Source organism: Carassius carassius, chromosome 24, assembly GCF_963082965.1.
Source record: "Carassius carassius chromosome 24, fCarCar2.1, whole genome shotgun sequence".
NCBI classification, from domain to species: Eukaryota; Metazoa; Chordata; class Actinopteri; order Cypriniformes; family Cyprinidae; genus Carassius; species Carassius carassius.
Genome location: NC_081778.1, coordinates 22,731,877 through 22,756,549, shown reverse-complemented (window position 1 = coordinate 22,756,549; position 24,673 = coordinate 22,731,877). Strand labels below are relative to the sequence as shown.

At 38.9% G+C, this 24,673-nt stretch overlaps 2 protein-coding genes across 2 annotated transcripts in view; both read left to right on the top strand.

Annotated features, from left to right (window-relative positions):
- Positions 1 to 24,673, top strand: part of LOC132103207 (protein dopey-1-like) — a 430,292-nt gene that overhangs the window by 34,425 nt on the left and 371,194 nt on the right. The gene's annotated exons all lie outside the window — the stretch shown is intronic.
- LOC132103679 (probable U3 small nucleolar RNA-associated protein 11) lies at positions 12,584 to 17,931 on the top strand. The gene is made up of 9 exons (XM_059508777.1): positions 12,584 to 12,637; positions 12,732 to 12,803; positions 13,079 to 13,140; positions 14,407 to 14,509; positions 14,609 to 14,722; positions 14,812 to 14,905; positions 16,898 to 17,028; positions 17,378 to 17,488; positions 17,698 to 17,931. The coding sequence occupies exons 2-9, from the start codon at positions 12,744 to 12,746 to the stop codon at positions 17,779 to 17,781; spliced, it is 759 nt and encodes a 252-aa protein (XP_059364760.1). The 5' UTR covers positions 12,584 to 12,637; positions 12,732 to 12,743; the 3' UTR covers positions 17,782 to 17,931.

Below are 24,673 nucleotides of genomic sequence, written 5' to 3'. Positions count from 1 at the left end.
GTCTTTCATATTCAAAGGTCCAGTCTCTCAGGAGCCTTAGACAGTCTCCCTGACCTAGTCACCGTCATATCACCTGATGCTGGAGGCACTGGAACTTCCCTGAGATGTGAACGGTTGCGTCGCAGCCGTCCTCCCTCCAGGGTCTCCACCTCGTATGAGCGTGGTGTCTGTGCCTGACAAACAACAGTCCCTTTTGTGTGTGTGGGTTTGATCCACACATGCTGTCCAGGCTGGAGAGGTGGTAAGGTTTGAGTACGGTGTCTCCGATTGAACGTTTGTTGCTGTTGCAATTTCAACACTGTGTCCTTTTCTCTGAACCTCTCAAGATCGGGCCACTGTGGTTGTAACTGCTCCGATGATATGCGGACTGGTGTTCTAATTCTCCTCCCCATCAGCAGTTGTGCTGTGGAGCTCCCGTGTGACAATGGAGTGGCCCTGTAGGCCAGCAGAGCTTTGTGGAAATCTCCCTCTTTCACTAAGAGAGACTTCACTGTTTTAACGGCCCGTTCAGCCTCCCCATTGCTGCGGGGGTAACGGGGACTGCTTGTCACATGGGCGAAGTCATAATCCTGTGCAAACTGAGCAAAATCGTGACAGGAGAATTGCGAAACATTGTCCGTGACAAGTACTTCTGGGCATCCATATCTGGCAAACACAGCTGTAAGTCTGGCAATAGTCTGTTAATCCTCAGCGGGAGGTCATCTAGTGCTCTGGATTCCAGAAGTGTTATGAGAGGCTTGTGATCAGTTCTTATGGTAAAGTCCAGTCCACTCAAGTATCCACGCAAGTGCTCACATGCCCAGTTCACAGCCAAAGCCTCCTTTTCTATCTGGGCATATCTTGATTCGGCTTTGCTCAGACTTCTAGAAATAAAGACGACAGGTTTCCACTCTCCGTCTGTCTATTTTTGTGTCAGGACACCTCCGAGTCCATATGACGAAGCATCCGCCGATACCATGGTTTCGTGATTTGGGCTCTACCTTGGTCTCTGATCCCAATTCCTTTTTTGTCTCCAGGGATGCTTTCTGTTGGGGTGCTCCCCATGTCCAGCTGTTCTCCGTCTTCAACAGGTCACAAATGGGCTTTGTCAGATCTGGCAAAGAAAATTTGCCTACAAAGTTCACCATGCCCATGAAACGGTGAACATCCGCCACATCTTTTGGCTCTGGGATCTCCAAGATTGCCTTTATTTTTCCTGGATCAGCTCTGATGCCCTGAGAATTTATGACATGACCCAGGAAACGGATCTCTGTCAGGGCAAACTGGCATTTCTCATTTAGAGTGAGCCCAACCTCTCTGAATTTCTGTAGCACCCTGAGCAGTCTGTCGTCGTGTTCTGCCCGGTCTTTTCCTATGACCAGGACATCATCAGCATGACATAGGACTCCGTCAACACCATCAATCAGTTGAGAAATCCTCTTTTGAAAGTGTTCGGGTGCCGATGATATACCAAAAGGAAACCTTTTGAATAAATAGCGCCCCCCCTGGTGTGATGAACGTAGTTAACAGCATGGAGTCTTTGTGGAGTGGGACCTGCCAGAAGCCTGATGTCGCGTCAAGCTTTGTGAAGACTCTGGCTTCTTCCAGCTTGGCCAGTGTCTCATCCACTGCCGGTAAGATGTGTCTCTCTCTGATGACGCTCTCATTCAGACGGGTTAAATCCACGCAAATACGAATTTTCCCAGATGTTTTCACTATGGGGACCATGCCCGCACACCATTCAGTCGGTTCTTCTACCCGAGCTATGACCCCCATCTTCTCCATACGGTCTAGTTCCTCTTTGACTTTGGCCCGGAGAGGAATGGCCACACGTCACGGAGCCGAGAGGGCATAGGGTGCCGTGTTGTCTCTCAGCTTATCTTTATACTCCCCTTTAAGGTTACCCAGACCTTTAAATACCTCGGGGTAAGTGGAGTGAAAGTGTTTTTCTGCATCGTCAATGCTATTGAGCTGAGGGATCATCTGTAGTCTGGGGATAGCTGGGAAGCCCAATAAGGGTATGGTCAGGTCCTTGACGATGAAAACCTCCTCCTCAATCTTTCTGTCCCCTCTCTGAATGACCGCATGCACTTGCCCTTTTACGTCCAGAGGTTGGTTGGCGGGGCCCAGCAGGGGTCTGCACGGCGCTGAGTGTCTGCCATATCTATCCTGTTTGAATTCTGTTTCTTGAATAGCCGTCACAGACGCACCTGTGTCTACTTTAAAGCGCAACGGGTTGCCATTTATGGTGAGTATTTCAGTCCATGTGGATGACTGTGGATAGTCAACCGCACCCAGATAAGCCGCCTCATCCACTTCAATTGAATCCATCTTTTGAGCTGATCTGCACACTGCCGCAAAGTGTCCCCTTTGACATTTTCTACACTCAACGTCTTTTGCTGGGCATTCAGTCCATGAATGTTTTGGGGTTTTACCACACTTCCCACACTGTTTTGGCTTTGATGAGGTAGGCTGAGGCTGAGAATAGCTTCCGTGTTGGAAAGATTTTTATCTATGAGCCAGACTTTTACTGTTATGAGACAGTGCATCCATTTGTCCTGGTGAATCAGCTGACCGCAGAACAGCTTGTTGCTTTTTCACTTCCTCGTGCTGCCTCACTTGAACTATAGCTGTAGCTAAATCCAACTTTGGGTTGAGCTGAAGTTTTTCAGACAATTAAGCATCACGTATGCCAACAACAATTCTATCTCAAATCATTTAATCACGTAAGACGCCATATTTACAATGTTCAGCTAACTTGTGCACTGCGGTGATAAAGTTTTCTGCAGATTCGCCGACGTCTTGATTGAACTTGGCTTGTTCGTAAATTACATTATGTGCTCCTACAAAATGTTCATCAAAGGCTTTTTTTACCTCGTCAAAGTCCTTTTCTTTCTCATCCGTCAACTGCAGTGAGCTCAGAATATCTTCAGCTTTATCCCCCATTGTATAGATGAGAGAATTCACCTGGTATGCGCCGTCTTTTTCTTTCAGTCCAGACGCCATTCTGAAGCGTTCAAACCTTTTTGATCCATGCGGGCCACGAGCTTGGCTCAAAGTCGAATGATCCCGGTGGTGTGATAGTGAATATGTGGTCCATCCTGTGTGCTTTTAGCTTGCCCCTAGCTGTTATTGCTCTCGCCGACTCGCTCTTTCTCTTGCTCTACAGGTCCCGCGTTTTCACTCTACACACCATTAAAGCTGCTCCGACTTCTTGTCTGTACCACTAGACTGTCGTGGGTTATTCGTCTCTGACACCATGTATTGTACCTCTATAACTTTGTATTCAAGGACACAACTATCAGGATGTAAGCAGATAACTTTTATTCTTCTTCTTCCTCGTAATCACTCTACACTTCAAAAATCTTCAGTGCCCCACTGTGGCCATAACATGCCATTACAGCCTAGGCCTATATTTAAAACCTATCAGTAATATATCTGTCAGGTGAGGGCATTCCAGAAACTCTCAAGATATCATAAACCTATAACTCCTCATTTTGTCCATTTGACATTCTGCACTCTCTTAAACACAGGTTTTGTGTGTATATATATATAGATCTAGGCTATATAAAAACCTGATTCCAAAAAAGTGGAGACACTGTACAAATTGTGAATAAAAACAGAATGCAATGTGGAAGTTTCAAATTTCAATATTTTATTCAGAATACAACATAGATGACGTATCAAACGTTTAAACTGAGAAAATGTATCATTTTAAGGGGAAAATAAGTTGATTTTAAAGTTTTAAAAAAATTTTAAAGTGAAAAAAGTTGGGACAAGGCCATGTTTACCACTGTGTGGCATCCCCTCTTCTTTTTATAACAGTCTGCAAACGTCTGGGGACTGAGGAGACAAGTTGCTCAAGTTTAGGAATAGGAATGTTGTCCCATTCTTGTCTAATACAGGCTTCTAGTTGCTTAACTGTCTTAGGTCTTTGTCGCATTTTCCTCTTTATGATGCACAAAATGTCAGGTCTTCCCTGAATGGGAAGCATATGTTGTTCTGGAACTTGGATATACCTTTCCGCATTGATGGTGCAATTCCAGATGTGTAAGCTGCCCATGCCACACGCACTCATGCAACCCCATACCATCAGAGATGCAGGCTTCTGAACGGAGCGCTGATAACAATTTGGGTTGTCCTTGTCCTCTTTAGTCCGGATGACATGGCATCCCAGTTTTCCAAAACGAACTTCAAATTTTGATTCTTACAGAGACTGTTCCAGATTCTCTGAATCTTTGGATGATATTATGCACTGTAGATGATGATGATAACTTCAAACTCTTTGCAATTATTCTCTGAGAAACTCCTTTCTGATATTGCTCAATTATTTTTCGCCGCAGCATTAGGGGAATTGGTGATCCTCTGCCCATCTTGGCTTCTGAGACACTGCCACTCTGAGAGTCTCTTTTTATACCCAATCATGTTGCCAATTAGCCTTTTGCCGGCCCCTCCCCCAAAACGGCCATTGTCCAATCACACATCATAGCAACCGTTACTATGTGAGGCAGTTCCGACAAACTTTGACTCCAAGCAAGATGGTGAAGCGGTGCGCCCACAGCGTTTGTAAATCGGACACTAGAATAGAGCTGTAATCGGGCCTTAAAAGTTAGACCCAAGCCCGACAAATTTCGGCCCGAGCCAGACAAGTACATTTTGATTGACAGCTTTTTAAAAGCCCGAACCCGTTTACAGCCCGACATTATTCAAATGTACGCACGCACACAGCTCTTTTGCCTTTTGTCAAGAATGAGTCATTTATACATGTTTTAACATAATTTATACATTACTAACGTAATAGGCCACTTGGAAGTTTTAACAAAGAAATAAAATAAGTCCTCTGTGACATCGTAATATCTCAGAACTCTAAATAGCCCTAGGTATAGACTCATTTAGCCTATAAATAGGCCAACGCACCAATAAAAACGAGTCTTTCTTAATTTTAATTAAGATAAATTTCTAAATTAAGATGGGTATTTGGCAATAATGAAATTAATTAAGATAAAGACTTATTTGCTTCGCCATAGCAGCTGAAATTTAATAAAAGAATAATGCCAACATTAGCCTACAGTATATAGGCTAGCCTATATGTCTACATTATGCATTTAAGACTCAATTAGTATTTAGTTATCATTTTTAAAACCTTTACTCACCAAGATAATAATAAAAATAGCTACTCGCAATAGACAATAATAGACCATAACATATGAAAGAGAACTTTCCCGGCAGTGCAAGAGCATGACTGGTACACAAGGCTGTGCTGGTTGCATTTGAGGTACAGGTCATGGTGTTTCTCAGATTTCGCTTTTTTTCCCTCCACGGCATACTGTAACCCCTTCTTCTTCTTCTTCTTCTTTTAGAGTTTAACTGGCGGTTGGCAGACCAACTTAAGGTGCATTTACCGCCACCTACCGGATATGAGTGTGGTCGTCGAGAATAGTCAGAGGGAATTATTCACCTATGCGCATTCCTATGATATAAATATTTACATATTAAATTCGGTAGAACAACCCCGTATTTTTGAGAAACCTCATAACTTGATTTTTAACACTTTTAGATACATCTCCTAATAGATTAACTAAAGTAAGCGCTTTCCCTTCTTTATATAGGACTGATGTTAAACAACTACGCTCTTCCATGTAATTATTACACTCTATTAGGACATGTTCAGCTGTTTCTGGCTGTCCGCAATAATCACAAACTCCTGTCTGATGTTTCCCTATACGGAACAAAGATCTATTGAGACCTGAATGGCCAATCCTTAAACGTGTCAACACTGCCTCTTCTCTCCGACTTCCATCCCTAGATCTACCCCCTCCCACATTTCTTTGCACACAGTAAAGATGTCTGCCAGTGTCATTACTATCCCACTGCTCTTGCCACATCCCAATCACTTTTTCCTGAATAATAGATTTTCCTTCAGCTTTGCACATAGGGACATTGATGTTAACCACATCCAATTTCAAGGCCTGTTTAGCTAGAATATCCACCTCTTCATTTCCATCAACACCTACATGGGCAGGGACCCAAACAAACTGAACACAAACATTCTCACTATGCAGCTGAAACAACATATGGTATATTTTGTATAATAGATCTAGTCTGCATGACTTTCCAGTTTTTATGCTCAATAATGCAGCTTGACTGTCCGAGGCAACTACTGCTCTGTTTATGCCCCCAATACAACTCATAAGCAACCAATTAAGAGCTAAAACAATGGCAGTGAGTTCCACAGTATACACTGAAAGATAGTCAGATGTTCTTCTTTTAATTTTGATGTTATACTGTGGAATACTCACTGCCGCTCCTGTTCTGCCATTGTTGGGATCTTTAGACCCATCAGTATACAGTACAAGGTGTTCTTTAAACTGCTCAAAATAATTTTGAACAACAAGCCATTCTGGGGTACCGCTACTTTCCTTTTTCAATGCCAGTTGTAGCTGCAAGTCCACTACTGGCATAACAAACATCCATGGAGGTATAGATGAACATGGTACAGTCGAACTGAACTTAAATTGCATCAGGCCTACATTCTGGGCTTTAATATCTCCAATCCACCCAAAGCTATAGTAGTTAGACTTCTGATGTTCCCAACAATCCTGCAACACAGCTTTTGCTGGGTGAACACAGCTATGACCCTGGAGATTGACCCAGTACGCATACATTAGCTTAACTCTCCTTAACCGCATCGGAAGTTCTCCAGACTCAACCTGCAAAGCAGCAACAGGAGACGTTCTAAAAGCTCCACAGCAAATACGCAACCCTTGTGATTGTTCTCTGTCCAACCTAATTAAGTGACTTTCAGCTGCTCCCATATATGATAAACAGCCATAATCAAGTGAAGACCTCATGAGAGACTGATAAATCCTCAACAATGCTCCTCTTGCAGCTCCCCAGTTCTGACCAGACAAACACCTCAACAAATTATTAACTTTTTTACACTTACTTTGAACATACTCTATATGCTGCTTCCAGGTAAGTTTCTCGTCAAATATAACTCCCAAAAACCTCACAACACTCACCTGTTCCAACTTTTGTTCATAAAGTTTTAATGTAATGTCTTTATGTCGTCTTGAAAAACAAATAACTTGAGTTTTAGTAACAGACATTCTGAAGCCCCACTTATTAGCCCATTCCTCCACCACCACAATTGCATCCTGCATCTTCTTTCCCAGGTACTTTAGATTACGTCCCCGCACCCAAAGGGCTCCATCATCTGCATATAAAGACTTGCCTATACTTCCGTCAATTCTATCAAAAATGTCATTTATCATTATGTTAAAAAGTACTGGACTGCAGACGCTCCCTTGCGGTGTACCGTTCTCTACAGCATATGTACTAGAATATGCCGTGCCAACTCTAACCTCAATTTCTCTTCCAAATAAAAAATCCAGTACCCAATTATAAAGCTTACCTCCAATACCAAGTTTCTCAAACTTCATCAACAATCCCTCCTTCCACAACATATCGTAAGCTTTCTCTATATCAAAGAGGACAGCAACCACTATTTCTTTGTTTGTCTGGGCTTTTCTCACTTCTGACTCCAAACATAAAATTGCATCCATCGTATTTCTTCCCTTACGAAAACCACTTTGAAAAGGACAGAACAAGTTTTTACTTTCCATATAATATGTCAGCCTATCTGTTACTATTCTCTCCATCGTTTTCCCTAACTGTGAGGTAAGCGCAATGGGCCTGTAATTAGAAGGGTCAGTTGCACTCTTACCAGGCTTCAGCACTGGCACTATAACTGCCTGTTTCCACCCACCAGGAATCCTTCCTGTTTCCCAAACCAGATTGAAAAGCTTCAGGACAACATTAAGAGATCTGTCAGTTAAATGTCCAAGCATAGAGTAGCAAATACCATCCTTGCCAGGTGTAGATTGTTTCACATTATATACAGCCTTCTTCAATTCAAAAATTGAAAAAGGCATATCAAGATCCCGACTTGTGATTCTTTTCCGAACAATAACTCCTGGATTTTCAGCTAAAGCCTCCTCTCTACAGCACTTTACAGTATCTGACAATTTCTCAGAACTGTGTACTTTAACTAAAGTCTCCACCAACAACTCTGCTTTTTCTTTATTACTAACAGCAGTCTGCCCATTACAAAGCAAAACAGGCATAGAATGATTCCTTTTTACACCATTCATTTTCCTAACAACTCCCCATACATCTGACAACTTAGTTTCTCTCCCAATAGTATTACAATATTCCCTCCAGAAAGCCTTTTTTGCAGCTCTAACAGTCCTTCTAACAACAGCCTGTGCTCTCTTATACTGGACTAAAGCCTTAAGTGTATGATTCTTCCTTACCTGCTTAAATGCCTTACTTCTCTGTTTAATTGCAGCACTACACTGCTCATTCCACCATGGTACAGACTTTTTAACTCCTCTTCCACCAGTCTTTGGGATTGAAACCTCAGCCACCTGAAGAATATTAGACACAAATTCAGAGTTAAATAATTCCACATCCTTCAAACACCTTTCATCTAATTCACCACACTTCCTCTCAGCTAAAACTTGAAATAATTCCCAGTTGGCTTTATCTAACCTCCATCTCGGTACCCGCACTTCGTCTTCTTTAATTACATCAATTCCAACTGTTACAATTATAGGGAAGTGATCACTACCCATAGGTAATTCACTTAACACCTCCCATGATGTAATACCTGCCATTCCACTCGATATAAATGTTAAATCCAAATAACTCTCTGTGTTTCTACAACAATCATATCTTGTACCTCTACCATCATTAATGCAAACAAGCGAATTCAATTCAAGGAACTCCTCAATAATCACACCATTTGCATCTGTATTCAGGCTTCCCCATAATACATTATAAGAATTAAAATCACCGCACCACACTATCTTTCCTTGACTCTGTCCACTTACAGCACCTAGGTCCTCAATACTCAACCTCTTACTAGGATTATAAAAATTAACCACTGAAACTTGATCATTACCTATCCAGATTTTAACAACTACTGATTCATATTCCTGCCCCATATTTTCAACTTTATACCTCAGACCATCTTGAACAAATGTTGCTACTCCCCCACCTTGTCTATCCTTCCTATCATTTCTTATTGCTGTGTAACCTTGAATAATAAAATCTAACTGAGGTTTGAGCCATGTCTCCTGAATACATATTATATGGGGCCTATCTTCCAAATCAGAGATGTACTTCTTAAACTCTTGACCATTACTAATGAGACTTCTTGCATTCCACTGGAGGATAATTATCATGAGACAGACGGTACACCACTCCATGTTTGAGGTTGGGATGAAAATTGACTCTCATTTAATCTCTCTTCCACTAATTCCCAGCTAGTATTTTTAAAACCGAGGTACTTCTGCGCTGCTTTTACAATTATTTGAATTTTTTCCGTCTTCCTTTCAGCTTGAGCAGTACAATTAATAATCTCTACCATGAACAAAACAAAGTTATCTTTTCTCATGAGAAGAGTATCTTCTTTGATTTTACTGCATCCTTGACAAGCTGAACTACATGCCTCTACAGCCATTGTTTTGTTCACCTGTACAATTGGCTGAGCAGGTACTTTCCTAGCCGCTTCCGCAAATGAGACCCCAGTTTGGATTTTAACCTTCTGTACTTCTTCAGCTCTTTTGCTAACTGTACATCCCCTATAAGCTGAGCTATGCTCACCTCCACAGTTACAACATTTCAAGGCAGCTCCTTCCTCACACTTCCCATATTCATGATCCCCGGCACATCTCCCACACCTCTGCTTCCCCTTACATACTGCTGCGACATGTCCAAACTTTTGACATTTAAAACATCGAAGTGGTGGAGGGATAAACGGCCTAACACCATAACTCATGTAACCAACACAGACTTTATCTGGTAGAACCCTCTCTTCAAACTTCAACATGACTGAAAAACTATCACTCCTTTCCCCATTTCTGTTCATTTTTAGTCGTCTAACTTCTACAACCTTCCCTCCCGATACATTGGATTTAATTTCTTCGACTGGGACTTCAGGTGGAATGCCTGTAATGACCCCACGCAAATACTTTCCACTGTCAAGCAATTTTCCACTTACATTTTCACCCAAAACTTTACTCAAACTGAGTGCTCTCTCTTTGTGTTTGGCATCATTACAGATGATTAACAAAGACCCGTCCCGCAAGACTTTTGCACATTTCACTTTTCCAACCAGTGTGTTAATCTCTTTTGTAAGCTTAACCGGATTCAACTTACTAAACGACTCGCCCTCTTTAACCAATTTCACAACTACTTTAAACTCCGTTGCTACTTCTACTTCTCCTGCACTGTGTACCTCAGCTTTATCAGACTGAGACGATTCAGTTAACTTTCTAGTCTTTTTACGTTTTCGCCTAACTTTCTGAGTATGCCATATACCATCTTTTTCATTTTCCCCGCCACCGGCACCTACTTCCATTCCGATTTCACTTCCTGAAACATCACTTCCCTCTGCCATCTCTCCGACCATCCTCCGTCCGCGTGGGACTACCGATCCTCCACCACTGTAACCCCTTTTGCCTCGATCTGGAGGATATCGCGGAGGTATTACTCCAAAAAAGGTCACTGACACGCACGGGTGTACCTCTTCCCGTCATGGCAATCTGTCGCGCTGGTCGTGTTTGACCATTTGTTTGTCGGAAGTATCAACAGTAACTAAGGGGGGCAGGGCTCGGCAAAAGGCTAATTGACCTAATAAGTTGCAAATTGGTCCTCCAGCTGTTCCTTATATGTTGATTTAACCTTTCCGGCCTCTTATTGCTATCTGTCCCAACTGTTTTGGAATGTGTAGCTCTCATGAAATCCAAAATGAGCCAATATTTGGCATGACATTTTAAAATGTCTCACTTTCAACATTTGATATGTTATCTATATTCTATTGTGAATAAAATATAAGTTTATGAGATTTGTAAATTATTCCATTCCTTTTTCACTCACAATTTGTACATTGTCCAAATTTTTTTGGAATCGGGTTTGTATATATATATATATATATATATATATATATATATATATATATATATATATATATATATATATATATATATATTATTATATTATTATTATTATTTTTTTTTTTTTTGAGAAACATATAAAATCTTATTAAAATTCAGTCAGGGAAATACTTTAAATCTGATTTTATTTTATTTTATTTATTTTTTACATGCTTTACTGTGGTTCATTTTCTGTAGGAAATGTCCAGTGGGTCACTTTATGGTGGGTTTTATGTGTCTTGCATAAAGAAGGGTTTCCTTCTCAGTGAAGAAGCTGTTCTGCAAATCTCACACATCAGATTTTTTTTCAAACATAAAAGGGGAAAATAAAGGATAGAAATGTCCTATGAGGTAATACATTGCCTTTGTCCTTATTCAGTTAAAGTATAAATGAAAAGACTTAAGTGTTCAATTTGAGGTTCCTCAAACTGAAATGTGAGTGTTTTATTTTGTAATTTCCTCTTAAAAAACACAATGGAAAAGACTTGCAGCACCAGAACATGATGTTCTGTATTTCTGAGTAATCCACAGTTTTTGTTTTTTGCAAGAAGAAAAGCTGGTTGTTATTTCAAATCTGCCCTAGCTTATATCCCATGCCCCACATGTTTTGACACATCAAATGGCTATTTCTGAATGAATGTAAAAATTAAATCTTCAAGACATCCATCAAATGTTTCTACACAGAAGATACTTCCAGATTAAGCGATCTTTAACAGACATCTTGCAGACGTACATGTGCTATCTGGGTGGTATTTATAAAATTGTGATTATACAAATGGTAATCACTAAGTTTTACTGTAATAAAACCATGGTTAATTTTCATAAGTGTGGAGTAGGACACCCTTTAAAGTCTGAGAAACACCAATTATTATTTGTTAGTGTTAACCAATCTCCTTGGCAGATTGCGGCTGTCATTATCATTGAAGTTATTTAGTGTCAATACACTGGCCAGGATATATAAACTAAGTGTCTCAGCACCCAAGGTTTGTTATTGAGTTCTTCCCTGCTGTGAGCCTGGCTATCTTCCTTATAGAAAACAGCAGACAACTCCTCTAATGGATGTCACTGATTAGATGGCCATATAAAGCTAATGTTGTGGTGTAGCCTATACTCAGTGTCAGATACAGCTTGGTATTGGAGCTTTGTGACTCTCAGAAAGTGCAGTTTTTGGAACAAGATTGAATGATTGGATTTGAAAACATAACATTTATTGGAGTCAAAAACCATTTTGACTACGACGAACTTTCAAATTTTAAAGGATCTATTTGGACGAAGCGAGTGGGTGATATGCAGTGGAGGACACTGCCATCTGCTGTCGACACAGTTTGTGTCGAGCAACATTTATTCTACATTAAAAGTAGGCATACAGCGTAAATAACTATATTGTTGTTCAGTTGCCGCGCTTACTCTGTTAAATTAATACTGATGAATATAGGCTACTGTAGACTTATATATTTTTTTAATAATTAATAATTTAATAATTTATGAATAACTTTCGCTATCACTACATTATATATATATACATATAATTATTTTTTTTTTTTACTTCTATTTTATATAACGTCCAAATATTGTTAATATTAATGTGCTTGAAAAAAAATCTTACCCGCGAATCTGCTGCCGAGAAATAACACGCTAGTGTGTACCATCGTATCCACGTGAGTTAAGAACCATACATTCGAGATTGTGCCGTGTAACTAGTTCGTGTCTAGGCTTTTTCTCCCATCAGTCACAACTGGATTTGATTTTTAGATATTTACAGCCATGTCTTCCTTTCGAAAAGCCTTAAAATCTAAACAACGAGACCACAAAGAGCGATCACAGGTAAGATTAAACATAACGTACTGGTAACTCGTGTGCTGCCTTGCTAAATAGCTATTGTTGTAAAATGACTCGAACTGTTGAAACAGTGTATTATTATATTTAATCTGACATATTAATGTAAGTATGTAGTTATGGTGGCAAATTAACCAGGTAACGTTAAAGCGAGTTTTACTGATATCCTATGGCTAACGTTACTTTAGCTTTCCCTAACAGTGAATGAGAAGGTTTAGCTTTCGCATTTCTTGTTTGTTAACGTGACTTTTCTACCATCTCAGCTCGGTTTCAGGAAACATTTGGGACTACTGGAGAAGAAGAAGGATTACAAACTTCGTGCAGAGTAAGAAATAACACAACTTAATTATTTTTTTTTATAGTTTTAGGTTTACTGATTTGGATGCTCTCCTATAAGAGATGTCAATTAAAAGTTTTGTAAACAAGAAAACACATTTATTGAAAATTAAACATTTGAAATAAATGAGTATATATAATACAGTTAGAGAACAATCTGTAAATACTTGATTTTGTTGTTGTTGTTGAAATATTGTTAATTTTCATTGCTCAAAATTTGAAGGAATATTAGCTGTGGGTATTCAACTATTATACTAACATGTGTGACAAAATAACCAAGGCATTTAAAACAACAACTTTAATTTGTGGAAAACACAGTGATAGAAATTTAGAGAACAGTAATCACTGTAGCACGAAAGATGATTATAACTGAAAGTTTAGAGGGTTACAGATGTCAGAAATTAGTTGGAAGTGTAGAGGCCCTTGCTTTGAATGACTTGAGCACATCTGCAGCCGTTGGGCATCACTAGTTTCTGAGACTGCGCTGGTGTGATCTTGGTCCACTCTTTTTCCAGTCAATATTTTGGTAACTGTAGTGGGTTTCTTAGCAATAACTTTGTTTCCAAGGATTTTCCCAGAGATTTTCAGTTGGGTTTAGCTCAGGACTCTGGCCCGGCCATTTCATTATTTCAGTGTTCTCAGCTTCAAGGAACTGCTTTGTGCTTTACCTGTTTTGAGGTGTGACGGGGACATATTCCTGCATGAAAATTTCTAGATGATTGGGAGATGCCTGCAGGGAAAGTACTGCATCTTGCTGAAGGATGTCCTGATAAACGTTTGCATTCACCATGCCTTTTATCCGCAGAAAACTTCCCTCAAACCATGACACTTGCTGCAGAATAAAATTAATTTATTAAATATGCTTTAAAAAAAAGCCCTTCTGCTCCTATTTGGATAACTTCAAAGAGGACTAAGCAGTGACCTTGAAATTTAGGAAATTGTAGGTTGTTCTAATTTTGATCTCAACTATAAGTATATAAAAATATAGATATATGTGTCTCTGTGTGTGTCTTTTGAGAGCCTTAGTAAAGAGAGTAGTGAATATAAGAGATCATAATCAGGATAGTGGTAAATATAATATACTGGTACAGGATAATAACAATGAGTTTAGATGTAACTGATCAGTTTATAAGATGAAGGCCATTATAGTTTTACTTCAGATTGGTTTGACATTGGAATATAGTTGAAATACTGCACCTAATGATTTCAGTAGAGTTTACAATCCGCTGTGTACAACATGTTATTTGTTATCCAGTGACTACCATCGGAAACAGAAGACCCTCACGGCCTTGCGCAAGAAGGCAATGGATAAGAACCCTGACGAATTTCACTTTAAAATGATACACAACCATTTAAAGGTTTGTCACCTCTTAGAACTGCTACTGCATTCAACTATCTTAAACTGAAATGGGAGCAATGAGGTTTGTGAATCCTCTGCTCATTCTACTACTGTTCAGGATGGAGTTCACGTGATCAAACCAAAAGACGAAACAATGACAGAGGAGCAGAAGAAGGTGATGAGGACCCAGGACATCAGATATGTGGAAATGAAGCGAGTGTCGGAGATGAAGGTAGGGCTGATTCTTCCTATTTATCTGTTTATTTGTGGCTTCATCCCTTTAAAGTGGAGAATAATGGCTTAAATGTTTTTATTTTTCAGAAAATCGAAAGGATGAAGTCAGAGCTCCACCTTCTTGATGTTGATGAAGAAAAGAAAAATAAGCATGTTTTTTATGTGGACTCAAAAAAAGAAGGTACCGTAATATTGCGTAGCTACACCTATTACATAGTGTAAACCTACCTTATAATAAGAGAGTATCATAATGTATTTATTTATACACCTTATGTGCCTTACATTGCTATGCCAGTAAAATAATCATTATTGATGTGATTTACATTTTAATTTGACTTAAAAATATTAATGTGGTTCGATTCAAAACATTTGCCTCTAGCTTCTTAACTTTAGCTTTATGTGAAGTTAAAGAGCAGGTCATATGGGTTTTTGGAAGAATATCTCTTTTGCAGTTTATAAAGTAGCTATCCTTAAATGAAAACAATATGCAAAGTTGTTCATCAAAAAGTGCATGATAAATAAAGTATTAAAATAAAATAAAATAAATTATTGAGACAAAATAAAATATTGTCTCTCAAATGAGAGAGTCGATTCTTAATTGCCTTAACGAGTTGTCATATTTTCGAATCTTTTCCTTGTTACCGGTATGCATCACAAGGTAACATATTTGCATAATCCCGCCTGCCCGCAAAATAGGAACACTCTGACCTGCCCACAAACACTTCTGCTAGTTAGTTTGTTTACATCATGTTGAGAAGACACTGTGTTCAAGGATACCACAGAAATAAGATTCAAACCTTTTGTTTGCATGTCATTTTAGTAATAAAAATTAGGACTTAATAAGGACTGCTTCTATAATCTGGCTTTTATCTTCTTCGGCTTTTAATCTTCTTAATTTGGACTAACAAGCATCTCTAGCCACAACCTGTAAGTAAGATTGATACGTTATGTGTAAATTTTAAATTGAGTTCTCAAAATATCATGTTTCTGTGCTAATATCAGATGTTTACCTAGTGCAACTTTAGGTTTCCAGGTAAAGCATGATATTACTGTCTTACTGAAGTATTTCTGATAATTAGCTGTGAACCCATAATTAGCTGTGTCTCTCGTGGGTTTCACAATAATGGACATGGAATGTCCATTTATCGCTGTTCATCATATTGTGAAATAAGTTGACACATTGTTTACAGTAAGTTTGCACAGCGTTTTAAATCATGGTGGGTGAGGGCATATTTGAAATGCGCCTGGCCAATCAATGTCTACTTATTTCACGGTTAGTACCAGTTGTGCTGGTTAGTTTTGGTACTATGAAAAGGTTCCTGCAGTGCTGAAGACCCTTTTATAATCATAGTAAAATTGCTGTTTGTTTTGCTGCACCGGTAGTTATATGGTTAATGTACCTGTGATACAGCTGTTCTGTGTTCCAGGGCTTAAAGTCTGCTGGGGAAGTCGTGGCCTAGTGGTTAGAGAGTTTGACTCCTAACCCTAGGGTTGTGGGTTCGAATCTCGGGCTGGCAATAACACGACTTAGGTGCCCTGGAGCAAGGCACCGAACCCCCAACTGCTCCCCGGGCGCCGCAGCATAAATGGCTGCCCACTGCTCCGGGTGTGTGTGTGTGTGTGTGTGTGTTCACTGCTCTGTGTGTGTGCACTTTGGGTGGGTTAAATGCAGAGCACGAATTCTGAGTATGGGTCACCATACTTGGCTGAATGTCACTTTCACTTCACTAAAGTTCTCTGGCACTGTGCCTGATCTCTGGCTAACAGTGTTTTGCTGTGAAAAGAAATGGTACCACTAAAAAAAAAAACATTTGACGATTTTCGCTTTCAAGTCCATGAGTTTGCTCTGAACTTGCTTGGAATGAATCGTTTCGAAATCAAATATTAAATGTATATTCTGAGAAAATTACAGTGTTTTCTGAACTTAGATGCATTTAACCTTTTGTAGTTGCTCCAACACAATATTAGGACACATTAAAATAGCATATGACCTGCTCTTTTAATACTGTATGATTGTATGTTTATGAATATTTGAATAAAAGTTTGAGATCAAATGATCCTTGGTGGACCACTTGCAGTATTGCTGCAGACCCTTTAGTTATGTAGACTTTATTTATTGTTTGCATGCTTATTCATTTTTATATTTTCAAATCTGTTTTTTTTTTAATCCTAGTGGAGGGCTTTGACCTGGCCACACACCTCAACACAGTACCTGAATTGGTGGGACGAGCATATAACAGACCTACAATAGAGACCCTGGAAAAGAAAAGCATTGTGGGAGCAGTGGATCCTCAGAGAATAAAAGTAATTTAGCCACTGTATAGCATGCTTTGTATAACCTATGTAACCTAAGTATTTTAGTGTGTGCACTGTTGAATCATTTCTTCATTAATATACCCATTTTTAATAAGAATAAGAATTTATATATTTTACACTAATTTAATAATTGTATAAATAGTAGTCATGACAACTTAGAAATACAGTCTAAATTATTCATAATTTTGATTATGTAATAATTTTTAAACCCATGAAAATGCAGATCCTGTTGTAAATAAAGGGTGAAAAAATCACTTTTTAAAACTAACTTCTCTGCATTTATTGTACCCTTTCTCATATTTGTCATTTTCTAACATGTTGAATCCCCCTTTCTCAGAAACTTGCAAAGCAGAGGGAACTTCAATATCTGAGGCTTTCACAGCGTATTGACAGAGAAAAAAATATGTTTGTCATTAGTCAAAAGATCCAGACTAGAAAAGATCTGCAAGTAAGTAAATTCATCTACATTTTTACATAAACCCCTTCAACATGGGAACTTCAGTACTTTTATAATCATTTCAATTTAGCAATGCATGGATTTACCAATGATCTTGTTTTTAAGAACCTTATCTTGTCTTATGATGAAGTATTGGTCGTGATTTCAGAATTGGTTTTCATTATTTTGTGACAATTGTGTTGTGCTTTTATCTCTGACAGGATAAAGTTAAGAAAGTGAAAGTCTGTGAGGAGACCGAAACTGCTCCAGCCGTCTATAGATTTGAGGCTAAGAGGAAAAGATGATGTCTTTGTATCAGTACACCGTGGAAACTCACTTTGTCATGTGACAACCAGTCAGCAGTTTAATCTATGAAGTGGACTCTCTTTCACTGCTATAGTGTAGTTTGAAAGACTAGGCTGGGAATCTTGCACACTATATAAAGCAAGGAGTTTTTAATTTAACAGTAGATGGCACTAAAACATCTCATCAAATCTACAACCTTGATAAACATAATAAAAAAACAACTTTCCTGTCTCTTGATGTAGGCATTCAATTTTTAAAATGCAACTACTATGCCTTCAAAATTCAGTCTCAACTCTTTAATGATTAGGTTACATACTAATATAGTTTATATTACATGGTAGATCCATAATTCAGAAATACTGTGTCTGGATATATAATTTTTTTTTTGTCATATATTACATTGTTTACTTTTTTTTTTTTTTTTTTTTTTACATTTTGCTATCATCATTACATCTTTAAATTGACTTTGAAATAGTCCTAGATAATAGTCCTATATATTACATTTATTGCATATTCTTTTGGATACAGAGTTAAACCAGGTTTTAAAAAGTCTTAAATTTTATCAAACTTAAGGCCTAAAAAAAAGTCTTAAATCGTACACTTAATCATGATTTCAAGAGGTCTTAAATGTGGGTACGAAATACCAGAATTGTGGCTGAATGTGACGATTAAACTTCAAAAGGCTGATGTTATGATTTTATTGCATAAACATGAGGGCTGCACACATTCAAAGTCCAGTGCTGTGCTATTGTGTTCTGCTGTTACCAGGGAAACGGTTATACTCTACTAAACGCTCCACCTGCTGGCAGAATGAATGAGCATTTTCAATACAACTTGTTTTGTTCAGAGTTCAGAAGAATGCTAAAATCGACCCATGTTTTTACCCTGCAAACACGCATGTGTTTATTGCACGCAGTTCCGTTTTTTTCTCAAAAAGCAAGCATTATTACAAATGTGATTTGATACAACAGTTAAAAGTAATTAATAATTAATATTACGAGATTAAGTTTTAGACCCCATATTTCCTGTTTTTGCTACCCCCCCCCCCCCCCCCCAAAAAAAAATGTTTAAATTAATATATTACTACTTTTGACTTTAAATGGCTGGCATGTAAAGTTTATCATTTTATTAAACTTTGTTTTTGTAACTGAACTGTAAATTATGATTTTTACAGTAATTTTATGTTACTTTATATGGCACTATGGACGGTTTCAACCATAGACATATAAATAACTTCTATGTCTATGGTTTCAACGGCAACAACATAAACAAACGTTACTGCGCATGAGCGCTTTTGTGGCCCTAACTTAACTTCCAGGTAGACTTCCAAATATAATCAATAACAACAGCCAAGTCCCTCTAGAGTAAATATTTTTTTAGATAACAAACAAAATATGTTTGCTGCGTAAATCAGGTGGACTTAATGAAAATGTAAATTAATTATTTCCGAGCACGAGAAATAGAGGTTTCCCCAGTAACAGCTGTAAACAAAGCAGAGCTACGCTCACAAAAGCTGCGTTATCAGGCATATAACATGCAAGTCTTCCTTCAGAAATAGTGATATAAAAGCACCTGTGCCTCGTTTTGATATTTAAACATATAAATGTAAGGAATTATTATTAAACGTGCAGTACGTTACTCGTGTTTATTCAAGGAAGCCTTTTTTGAAAATCGATCAGTTTTAAAATCGTGGCGAGTCTCCAAAAATAAATAAATGTATGGGAAACACATCACACAGCACAACCACCTGAGCCCAACTTCAGTCTACTCATCACCTTGATTTTAACTGCGTTTGTAGAAGGCACCGCAGCCAGACCGATATACACAACACAGACCGGAAGTTAACTTAGGGCCAGGCGCGTGCGCCCGATGAAACCGTCACATTGCCCTACCCCGTTCATATGGTATTAATTATATGTGTTCAGGTCTTAAAAAAGGTCCTACAGAGACCCTATTTAAAGCATAAGTTAATTTTGTCAGAACATTAAATGGCCCACTTTTAAGGCCCACACGTCTCTGCGTGACTTGATTGATCATTCAGGTGGCAGCGGCTTCATAAACAGGCCCCATCCATTACTCTCTCCTGGGAAAGAAGAGGGTTGAATCAGGAACAGGTAAATGTCACTGTGTTCAGGAGGAGAAGGCCAGGAGTCTGTCTGTGCCCACGCTGACCACAGGAAAAGCTGTTTGTAATGAATGCTGCGTGCATACTGCTGCTGTACTGTAATACACTCAAAATTTTTAATTCTTACATGCTATTCTTTATACACACACATATATATATATAAGGAATTACAAGCCAGTGTTCATAGTGACATGTGGATACATGTCCAAGTGTGGTGATATTTACAAAGCAGCTCCATGTGACATATAAATATTGACCTTCTGTATTTGCCAAAAGAAGTCACTGGCAGTGTGTGTGCGTCATGTGGTCGAGCAGTCGTCACTGCGACCGCCTCAGTTTGGAGTGGTGGGTCATGCAGCCATGTGCGCAGTTCCGCTCTACTTCTGTCTGTCATTACACAGAAAGCCACTGTTCTTACTGAAGCCTGTCTTTCATTCACATCAGCTTTTGCATGGGGTCATGGCTGCAGGTCTACCAGCGCAGTGTTGATAGTGACCCCTAGATCTAAAAGATATTGGTCAAAATCCTCCACATTGTCCCGTAATTAGGAAATGTAAAAGAGGCCTCCTGTGGCCCTCATGGAGCTCTTGAGCCGTTTGTTAAGGGTTTGGGATAGGAGTGTTGAGTTGACAATAGTTTTAAATAGGCTCATTTGATGGGATGGTATGTGAAGTCTATGCTGAGCCTCAGTGCTTTTGCTCTTTTTTTTTTTTTTTTTTTTTTTTTGGTGGTTCAGTGAAATGATTAGTGAAATCATTAAGATGTGTACTTGGGATAATGTCTCAACCTGACTCCTGAGTAATTAATATTAAGTGATTCTGAATGGCGCTAATAAAATGAGTTGTAAATGCTGTTGGAGCCCCTCAGTATGTAAGTGAGTGGGAAGAAGCATTTCATAGCAGAGTAATTTGCTTATTGCTGATAAGTATCTCCCTATTTCTTGACTTTTTGCATGAAAATAGATCACACTGTAACAATTTCCATGGATTAAACTGTAATTTCAGATGCATATAATATATAATGAATAATATGAAATCATTATTTTGTAGGCAATTAACGCAAGAGCTTTTCACAGCTGTATAGTGAATTGAGCTTTGTGAAACACTGGAATTAAGGCCATTTCTTAATCACTCTCTGTTTAAAACAGCATTGGTGACTCAGTAGTTTTGACTAGAGTATGATGGCCTTGACTGTTATTACAGCACCTGAGCCCGCTGGATGTCAAGCCCTTAGCTGCCTCTTCTCTGCTGTACCTCAAAGTCTCCTTTCATGAGTGAGGTTAAGAACAGCACTAATCGATTTGCCAATTACGGTTCAGGGTAACTGGGTGGGTGAACAGTAGAATCGGTGGGTTGTGTGGAGAAAAAAATGACTGAGGTTCTTATATCTGCCCCATTGAGTAGCACCACACTTTGTCACGCGGCTTTTGAAGTAGCAGATTGTAGTGAGAGCTCGAGGGGTGGGGGTTTGTCTCTGTGCCAGAGGGAAAGCGACTGAAGGAAAATCTTTATAACTCTCACTGCATGCGAGTGTGCGTGTATGTGTGTGTGAGGTGGGCTCACAGAGACCCCTTTAAATTGTCACTAATTAGCCATGAGCCTGTTTGGAAGAGGCACTTGAATTGATTAAATTTGCATGGGAGTCTAAATCACGCTAAGGCCTCCTCCCCAGTGGAGCTCGTTTCCCCCTCTGCTCCCCAGACATGGGGGCCCATGGGGGGGACCCGCTGTGGGTGAGAGGACAGGACAAGGCGTGGTGCGCACCCATCTGCCTGGGTATTACCGTTAGTCCATCACTCTCCCACTGGCAGCTGTGTGCCTGGGGGATGTGTTCATTACACTTTAACTACTGGATCTGTCCTTGACTGCAGGCAACCAGGTGTCATTGTCTGTCTATCGCTGCGTATACCTCCACACTCTGCTTCTCTCAGCCTTATAAAACAACAGTCTGGCTTTATGGCCTATGATGGCCCGTCAATGGATGCACCTTATTGTTGTTTGCTACACCATTGTGTCTCCCTGTAGGTTTTTGTAAACTGCTCTCCACCATTACTTCAAAAACTTAGTTCAGCCAAAAAAAGAAATTGCAATTATTTACTCCCCATCATCTTGTTTTAAACCTGCATTGCTTTCCGATGTTCTTGCTTTTTTACTAGGTACAATGTTGTTTGAACGCCAATGTTCTTTAAAATATCAAGTTTTATACATTTTAAATCTTATGAGTATATTCCCTTTAGTTTTCCCTATTGAAGCTGACCCTATCCCAAAGATCCCATTGACATGTAAAAAAATAATGAGAGGAATTTTCACTTTAAAATTATTGTAATATGTTTCTATGACGCTTGAACACTTTAAACCACATGATGACTGGAAGGGATGCGCAATATAGCTGTACCATATTGGTTATCAGCCAGTATTAGAGTTCTTTTTAAAATGCTATTCTTCTCTTTTCTTCTTCTTCCTCTTCTTCTTTTTTTTTAAAATAAAAAAATCAGTTCATATTGCGCATACCCATTTCTATTTCCTCATTTTTACTTGCATTAATATTACCTTTGCCATCATCTTATGCTCAGTTAAGTCTAATTTTTAAAAAACACTAATAATTTAATAACACTTAAATATGATCATTAGCAAATCTCAAAATAACCATATATTTTTCATACTGTACATTATAATGCTGTGGCGCCTAAATTCACTTGTAGCATTCAAAAAGATTTGTTTTTAATGTTTTAACTGTGTTGATTTGGACAAAATAGTGTAGACTTTTAATATTGACCATAATCGGTTATCAGCCATAGGATGAAAATTATTATCGGCTTATTACGATATGTCAGACTATTATTATTAGCAAATCTCGAAATAAGTATAAATTTTTCGGAATGTACATTATAACTCTGTGATGCTTAAATTCACTTGTAGCATTTAAAATAATACATTTGAGGTTTAGTGTTTTAAACTGCATTTATTTAGACAAAATAATTTAGAATTCTAATATTTACCATAATCGTTTATCAGCCATAACATAGCATCAGTGCATCCCTACTGACTAAATCAGATTAAAATATTTACTAGTAAAATTACTGTTTGGTGTTGATTTTACCTTAACAAATGGCAGTATGTCTCCAGAGATTGTTAGCACTTAAACAAGTTCTTGCTTTAAATCTGGGGTCTCCGAGAACACAAACATATGTAACATTTTTCACAGAGTATGTGTGATTGGTGTTATCACTTCGAATCTTTGTTAAAATGTTAATTATCAGCACTTAATTATCAACGTTTCTGAGGCCCCTGTGGACACCCAAGCAGAATGTGAGGGTTAAATCTTTAAAATGTACTGAATTAAGCTGTATAATAATACTTTTATATTATGATATTTGCTATATCTGAATTCCATTATTCCTATTTTAAGAACAGAGTGAATGAGCATTCCAATATATTTATCACACATTCCCAGCAAATCTTGCACACTCTCTCTTTCCCTCCCTCATGGGACTGGTCCTACGTTCTGTATGATTGCTGTAATCAGATCGTGCTGTTAATCAGAGTGTGTTCGTCAGTGTCCTGATGAGCGGCCCTCGCTGATTGTAATGTGATGCCTCTGTTTCAAAAAGGCCCCCCCTTCCTGAGCACTTACACTATATCATCCCTGTCTATGGCTGAACGGGCAGCCTTGTCACCTAGGGGATAATACAAGGTGGGATAGAGAGAACCAGTGGGGGTATGTAGTGGGTTTGGGGTCCAATCTGAAATGCTTTACAACCCTGTCTTGTCCTGTCGTACAACAAACAACAACATTCTCTGTATCTCATCTTCTTGCTTGTATTTTAATGAGGTCCAAACAGTTATACTCTTACGCCTGCCTCATCAGCCAAGTCCCTACCAGGGCTGATACAAATTAATTAACCTAATTAGAGGCTGTGATTGCAGACGTGATTGTGTGGGCCGGGGGAGGAGGGTGGCGAGGGGGGCTGCACTGGCAGGCAGGGCTCGGGCTGTAATAAGCCGCGAGGTGTGGGAGAAAAGCCAGATCACTGCGCATGGCTAATGAGCGATAAAGAAATCCGCCAACTCTCCTTTTCTTTCCCCTCAGACTCTGTAAAATCTTGGTGTCTCATAGGCCCTTTTAATTTTTTTTTGCCTATTGTATCTTCAAATCAATCATTCTCCAACGTGCAGATTTTTTCTCAGAGGAAACTCCCTCCTCATATCTATACGTTTATTTTATGTATATGTTCACAGAGCTTAACTTTCCTCAGTCTTTGTTGTTTCTTTTCTTTAAGTGTATGCTCTTTCTTATCATTTCCTCCCTGTGATTTGTTCTGCTTCTCGTCATCCTGTATTCTCTAATGTTAATACTTTAAACCCATCCAGTCCACTAGGTACTGTGATACTTATCTTAAACCTCACAATCTGTCTTTCTCTCTCACTCTCTAACCTTCCCCCTCACACACACACACACACACACACACACACACACACACACACACACACACACACACACACACACACACACACACACACACACACACACACACACACTCACCACAAGAGCAATATTTAAATTTCTTGCTGTTTGTTTTGGAAACGAACAAGGATATTCTGGAAAACGAAGCAAAGTGCATTTTTTCTTGCCTGGATCAGCAATTCTAACCTTTCTAATGAGTTGGAGGATGACTGGAAGCATTATCTGAGGGAAAAAAGAACAGTTTCTCAGGAAGGCAGAATGTTGTTTTGTGCCTTGTTGAGAAAACACAGTGCCCTCCTCAT

Bases quoted from the DNA above. Each gene is read 5' to 3' on its own strand.
- LOC132103679 (XM_059508777.1), top strand. From the start codon at position 12,744: ATGTCTTCCTTTCGAAAAGCCTTAAAATCTAAACAACGAGACCACAAA. The intron at 14,510-14,608 runs GTTTGTCACCTC...ACTACTGTTCAG, and splicing joins TGATACACAACCATTTAAAG to GATGGAGTTCACGTGATCAA. The intron at 14,906-16,897 runs GTACCGTAATAT...TTTTAATCCTAG, and splicing joins TGTGGACTCAAAAAAAGAAG to TGGAGGGCTTTGACCTGGCC.